Here is a 7,374-nt window from a genome sequence, read left to right as displayed (position 1 = left end):
CTCCTTTTTGTAGGTTGACTGTTACAGACTCAGATGGAGCCACTAACTCCACAACCGCAGCCCTAATAGTCAACGGTACTGTGGACCACCCACCAATTGCCAATGCAGGACCAAATCAGACCATAACTTTGCCCCAAAACTACATCACTTTGAATGGAAACCAGAGGAGCGATGATTATCAGATTGTCCTCTATCAGTGGTCCCTGGGCCCCAGGAGTGAGAACAAAAAGGTGGCTATGCAGGCAAGTTCTCCATCCTGCCTTCAAACTTATTTGTTTATCTGTCTATCCATCACTTTGTCTATCCACCCACCCACTCATCCATCCATCCATCCATCCATCCATCCATCCATGCATCCATCCATCCATCCGATGTATTGGTTGGTGGGGAACAGTTAAATCCAGAAAATACATTTTATAAAATTGTCTGTTATATTACAACTATTAGAAAAGCACCTTAACTCACAAATCTTCCAGGTTTATGTCACTTCTCCTTACCCATTCTAGATAAGCACAGAACAGCAACTAAGCGGGGTTTGTACTGAAAAATTGACCTGGAGGTTAGTTTGGGACCCACATTTGCTACAGAAATATTATTCTAGTATTCGGAGAAACCTTAGAAATAATCTAACCTATACCTCATTATCAGAAAATTCTTCCTTATTTTGTTTTTCCTAGTTTTAGAAACTCCATGTTATTTTTTCTGGATCCAGGGGTGTCTTTTAAGAGTCTTTTGTATTTACCTTTAGATTTGTTTAAATCTTGTAAATATACCGTGTTTCCCTGAAAATAAGACCTGGTCGGACCATCAGCTCGAATGCATCTTTTGGAGCAAAACTTAAAATATAAGACCCGGTCTTATTTTAATATAATGTAAGACCCGGTCTTATATTATATAAGACCGGGTCTTATATTAATTTTTCTTCCAAAAGATGAATTAGAGCTGATGGTCTGGCGAGGTATTATTTTCGGGGAAACACGATATTTGTCTAAAGACATAACAACTGGGCAGCCAGTTGGCTCAGTTGGTTAGAGCGCTGTGCTCATAACACCCAGGTCACTGGTTCGATTCCCACATGGACCAGACAGTGAGATGCACCCTCCACAACTAGATTGAAAACAATGACTTGACTTGGAGCTGATGGGTCCTGGAAAAACACACTATTCCCCAATATTTCTCAGTAAAAATTAAAAAGAAAAAAGACATAACAACCTTGAAACTTTGCTGTGCATGTGCACATGAGTGTGTGAGCTACTTGCTTATTCTTCTTTGGGAGATGGCCAGAACTATTTGTTTTTGTTGCTAACCAGCTTGGTACTTTTGAAGTTTTGTTGTTATTTGAAAGTTTAATGGAAAACAGATAGGATCTTACATTGCCAGCATCATCTTTTCCCTCAAACTCTATCTCGCCAGTCCAAGATAAGTTTCTCATTAGTATTTAAGATGAAATCAGACATCCCATCAAAGCATACCTACTTTACTTTCTGGCATTTCTGGAAAGTGCTGTGCAATTATTATGAATTAAAAATGACTGATTGGGTTTATGACATGTGAAAGAGCCATGAGTTCCCTGGATATCCTTGGAGAAGACTCATATCCATCTCTACCTAAGGGTATGGCAAGTGCTGTGTTTGCTGCTGTTATGTTAAGAATTCTGATTCAGAGGCGGTTGGCTACCAAATGGGAAGATGGGATATTTTGTATTTCTTTGGTTGAAAAAAATCTTCCAAATTTTCTTTCCTTTAATTATTGAGAAACACAGAGCTAATCCCCCAGAATTCATCCGTGTCTCCTTGACATGTGTACAAAAGAAGTCACTGAGTTCTGGGCCACAGGGCAGCCTTGCTTCTTTCCACAACTACCCATCTGCTGCAGACGTCTCTCTCTTCCTTTCCCAGAAAGTTATTGACAGTAACAATGTTATTGCGTTGTGACGATTGAATAAGATGTCAGAAGGGGTGATGCTTTTTATTAATTAGGGGGGTCACAAAGGTGAGCTCTGTAAACTGGGGTCTTTTACATTAGTCTAAAGGTTGTGCAGGCAGCCTGTCGAGGCTCTGTTCTACACTGAAGCCTGTGCAGTTACCTGAAACATATGGCTGCTTTGGGGACGCTCAGTGGAATTCTTGTTGTGTGTATAAGCATTCATGTAACCATGGTCATTTGGAGGCCAGTAATAGGAAATTATACTATCTCTGTAGAGCTTTTCAGAGGAAAGTACTTTGCTGTATTTAGTCAAGGCAGGGAAAAACACTTTTTTAAAAAAAGATTTTAAAACGATGTATTTCAAATTTCAGAAGTTCTCCTTGTGATAACACAATTGATTTTCTATCAATTATTTTTCAATTTTCAGTTAAAACCTTTAACAAATACATACAGATATTCTTATCTTGAAACAATCTTGGGATCTGTAAAAATAAGTTAATTATAATAGGATTTAAGATTAAAAATATTTTTCATGATGCGATGAACTTCAAACATAGGCAATAATTGGAAAGGTTACTACCAACAGCACAGCAGCAACACAATGAAAGGGATTACCTGGTTAATAAACTTGGAGGCAACAAGTGTAGCTATTACATACTCCATTGAAAAAATGCCTTATTACAGCAAAAGAAACCACTGACAAAATAAAGAGGCAACCAACCGAATGGGAGATTTTTGCAAATAACGTCTCCGATAAGGGGCTAATATCCAAAATATATAAGGAACTCATACAACTAAACAACAACAAAAAACAAACAATCCAATTAAAAAATGGGCAGAGAACCTGAATAGACATTTCTCCAAAGAAAGCATGCAAATGGCCAATAGACAGATGAAAAAATGCTGAACGTCACTAATCATCAGAGAAATGCAAATCAAAACCACAATGAGATATCACCTCACACACTTTAGAATGGCTATCATCAACAAGACAAATAATAACAAATATTGGAGAGGCTGTGGAGAAAAAGGAACCCTCATACACTTTTGGTGGGAATGCAGATTGGTGCAGCCACTATGAAAGGCCGCGTGGAGGTTCCCAAAAAAATTAAGAATAGGGTCGGTCTGGTGGCTCAGGTGGTTGGAGTGCCGTGCTCCTAACGCCCAAGGCCGCCGATTCGATTCCCACATGGGCCAGGGAGCTGCACCCTCTACAGCTAAGATTGTGAATAATAGCTCTCCCTGAGAAGCCAGAGGTTGGCGTGAACTGCCGTGTGCTGCCGTGGGCTGCTGTGTGCTGCCATGAGTTGCCTGTGGCCAGCATGAGTGGCCGGCAGCCAGCGTGAGTGGCCAGCAGCCAGCTGTTATGTGCTGCCATGGTCTGCTGCGTGCTGCTGTAGGCTACCGTGTGCCGCCATGAGTGGCCGGCAGCTAGCGTGAGCGGTTGTCAGCCAGCAAGGACTGCTGTGAGCTGCTGTAAGTGGCCAACCGACGACTGGTGACCGACTGTCTCATCCGGGAGTGAGGGGGTGGCGGGCAGAGCGGAGCACAAAGCTCATAATACCAGCATGGGCCAGGAAGCTGTGTCCTGCACAACTAGACTGAGAAACAATGGCTTGAACTGGAGGGTTGGAGGAGGCAAAAAAAAGGGGGGAGAATTAAGAATAGAATTACCGTGTGACCTAGCAATTCCTCTCCTGGGTATCCTCCAAAAAAATCTGATGAAAACATTTATCCGTAAAGATATATGTGCTCTGATGTTCATTGCAGCTTTATTTACGATGGCCAAGACATGGAAACAACCAAAGTGTCCTTCAATAGATGATTGGATAAAGAAGTTGTGGTATATATACACAATGGAATGCTACTCTGCCATAAGAAAAGATGAAATAGGACCATTTGCGACAACATGAATGGGCCTTGAGATTATTATGCTGAGTAAAATAAGTCAGACAGAAAAAGTCAAGAACTATATGAGTTCACTGATATGTGGTATATAAAACTGAAAACAAAAGAACAAGACAAACAAATGAAGAAACAAAAACTCATAGACACAGACAATAGTTTAGTGGTTAGCAGAAGGTAAGAGGGGAGGAGTTGGTAGATGAGTGTAAAGGGGATCCAACACATGGTGATGGAAAGAGAACTGACTCTGGGTGGTGAACACACAATGTGATATATATATATATATATATATATATATATATATATATATATATATATATATGATGTATTACAGAATTGTACACCTGAAACTATGTAACTTTACTAACAGTTGTCACCCCAATAAACTTAAATTAAAAAAGAAAGAAAGAAAAAGTGTCTTATTGAAAATTTTGTTGCCTTAGAGTTTAAAAACATAGTTTTGATTGTAAAAGTAATACGCCAAGTGCTTCTTGTGATAAAAAAAAAAAAGTTTAGATAAGTTCTAATAAAATTCAAATATACTTTGACTTCATCCAAGTCTATTTATTGGTGATAATTACTTTTATCAGTTTAATGTGTATACTTCCAAAATCTTTTTCTTTTTTTAATTAAATTTATTGGGGTGACAATTGTTAGTAAATTTATATAGATTTCAGGTGTACAATTCTGTATTACATCGTCTATAAATCCCATTGTGTGTTCACCACCCAGAGTCAGTTCTCCTTCCATCACCATATATTTGATCCCCTTTACCCTCATCACCCACCCCCCACCCCCTTACCCTCTGGTAACCACTAAATTATTGTCTGTGTCTATGAGTTTTTGTTTCTCATTTGTTTGTCTTGTTCTTTTTGGTTTATATACCACATATCAGTGAAATCATAGGGTTCTCTGCTTTTTCTGTCTGACTTATTTCACTTAGCATTATACTCTCAAGATCCATCCATGTTGTCACAAATGCTCCTATATCATCTTTCCTTAACGCCGAATAGTATTCCATTGTGTATATGTACCACAACTTCTTTATCCATTCATCTATCGAAGGACATTTTGGTTGTTTCCATGTCTTGGCCACCGTAAACAAAGCTGCAATGAACATTGGCGTACACGTGTCTCTATAGAGAAATGCTTTTATATTTTTGGGGTAGATACCCAGGAGAGCGATTGCTGGGTCATATGGTAATTCTATTCGTAATTTTTTGAGGAACCTCCACACTGCCTTCCATAGCGGCTGCACCAGTCTGCATTCCCACCAACAGTGTATGAGAGTTCCTTTTTCTCCACAGCCTCTCCAACACTTGTTACTATTTGTTTTGTTGATGAAAGCCATTTTGACTGGGGTGAGGTGATATCTCATTGTGGTTTTCATTTGCATTTCTCTGATGATTAGCGATGTTGAGCATTTTTTCATATGTCTATTTGCCACTTGTATATCCTCTTTGGAGAAATGTCTCTTCAGGTCCTCTGTCCATTTTTCAATTGGGTTGTTTGTTTTTTTGTTGTTGAGTTTCATGAGTTCCTTTTATATTTTGGATATTAGCCCCTTATCAGAGGAACTGTTTGCGAAAATCTTCTCTCATTCAGTTGGTTGCCTCATTATTTTGTCAATAGTTTCTTTTGCTGTGCAGAAGCTTTTCAGTTTCATATAATCCCATTTGTTTATTTTAGTTTTTACTTCCATTGCCTTTGGAGTCAAATTCATAAAATGCTCTTTGAACCCAAGGTCCATAAGTTTAGTACCTATGTTTTCTTCAATGCAGTTTATTGTGTCAGGTCTTATGCTTAAGTCTTTGATCCGTTTTGAATTAATTTTGGTACATGGTGACAGATAGCAGTCCAGTTTCATTCTTTTGTATGTAGCTATCCAGTTCTGCCAGCACCATTTATTGAAGAGGCTGTCTTTCCTCCATTGTATGTTTTTAGCTTCTTTGTCAAAAATTCTCTGTCCATATTTATGTGGTTTTATTTCTGGGTTCTCAATTCTATTCCATTGGTCTATGTGTCTGTTTTTCCGCCAATACCAAGCTGTTTTGATTATTGTAGCCCTGTAGTACAAGCAAAAATCAGGCAGTGTGATATCTCCAGTATTGTTCTTTTTTTTAATATTGCTTTGGCTATTCGGGGTCTTTTGTGGTTCCAAACAAATCTGATGATATTTTGTTCTCAAAATCTTTTCTATGTGTGTAAATATGTGTTATATGTTCATGTAGTAATATCTATTACACCGTATGCATTATTCCATAACTGTCTTTTTTTGGTTTATTATATGTTGTTGACACCTTTCCATTTTAGTATTTATAAATCTATTTCTTCCTTTTAAACTAGCATTGCATAGTATATCGTGGTATGTTGGCCAGTCACCTGTTGATGAACTTTTAGATTGTTTCCACTATTTTTGCTGTTGTAGGCAACACCTCAGTCAGCACCTGTGTGCTTACTTTCTTGCACACATGCCATGTCTGTAGTGTAGGTACTAAGAAGTAGAATTACTGGGTTGAAGAGTGTACATACGAAGACACACACTGGAATTTAGATTGCATTTTTCCTGGGGACACGCACTTTTCTTTTTCAAGCAAGGTCTTCATAGTAAGTAAAATCATTAGTTTTTCATTATGTCATACTATTCACTCATGCTTTTTAATATTTTTCTTTTCTTTTTTATTATTTTTTATTATTTTATTATTTTTTATTTTATTATTTAATATTTTTCTTTTCTTTTTATTTGCTGTTATTTAGGGAGAAAAGACACCATACCTTCATTTGTCTGCAATGCAGGAAGGAGATTATATGTTTCAGCTGATAGTGACAGATTCTTCGAGACAACAATCCACTGCTGTGGTCACCGTGACTGTACAGGCAGGTAGGTACAGACATGGAAAGGGATTTGGCCTCAGATTTTACAGCAGAAATGATACCTTGTCTTCTGACAAGCCAAATTTGGTGGCAAATTCTCTAACTCTTTCAACTATCAGGAAATCAGTGCTACAGGAGCTGAATCTTAATATAAAGCCAGTTTTCTTTGGCAGTTCTGAATCTTATCTTGACTATGTCTCTAAACTATGAAACAAGGACAAAATGAGTCATTCTCAGACCCACTTGCAGGCTCTGATTGCTGTGTAGACACTCCCAAATGTGTCCCATTCTGCTGCCAAGCCCCAGGGGTCCTCAAGTTCCATTGTGTGGCCTGATACTCAGGTGACTCATGGCAGATGTTGGGGAATTGACTCCAGTTCAGCTCATGGTCTATTACTGGTTCCAGGACTTTGTCTTCCTCCAGATTGAAATAACCTTAAGGATAGTTGGGCTTTTACTTGACAAGGATCTTTGGTTTAGAACTTTTCTAGAAGTAGCCTGCTAGTCCCAGAAACTGTCCAGTGTCCTAGCAATGAGAACATATTTACCTTACAGACATACATTTATTGATTCAGCAAATATATAATAAGTGCTATTGCTTAGGCCAGGGGATGTGGAATAAACAAGATAGACTTCTCTGGCCTTGCAAGGCTCATGAATGAGTGCAGC

General features: G+C 38.5%; 1 protein-coding gene across 1 annotated transcript in view; it reads left to right on the top strand.

Moving 5' to 3' along the window:
• KIAA0319 overlaps positions 1–7,374 on the top strand; it is a 64,307-nt gene that overhangs the window by 27,697 nt on the left and 29,236 nt on the right. Inside the window, 2 exon segments of the mRNA XM_081026643.1 lie at positions 14–242; positions 6,589–6,712. Coding sequence (XP_080882769.1) covers positions 14–242; positions 6,589–6,712 — 353 coding nt within the window.

This window comes from Rhinolophus hipposideros (assembly GCF_964194185.1).
Source record: "Rhinolophus hipposideros genome assembly, chromosome: 19".
NCBI lineage: Eukaryota > Metazoa > Chordata > Mammalia > Chiroptera > Rhinolophidae > Rhinolophus > Rhinolophus hipposideros.
This window is presented reverse-complemented; position numbering and strand designations above follow the sequence as displayed.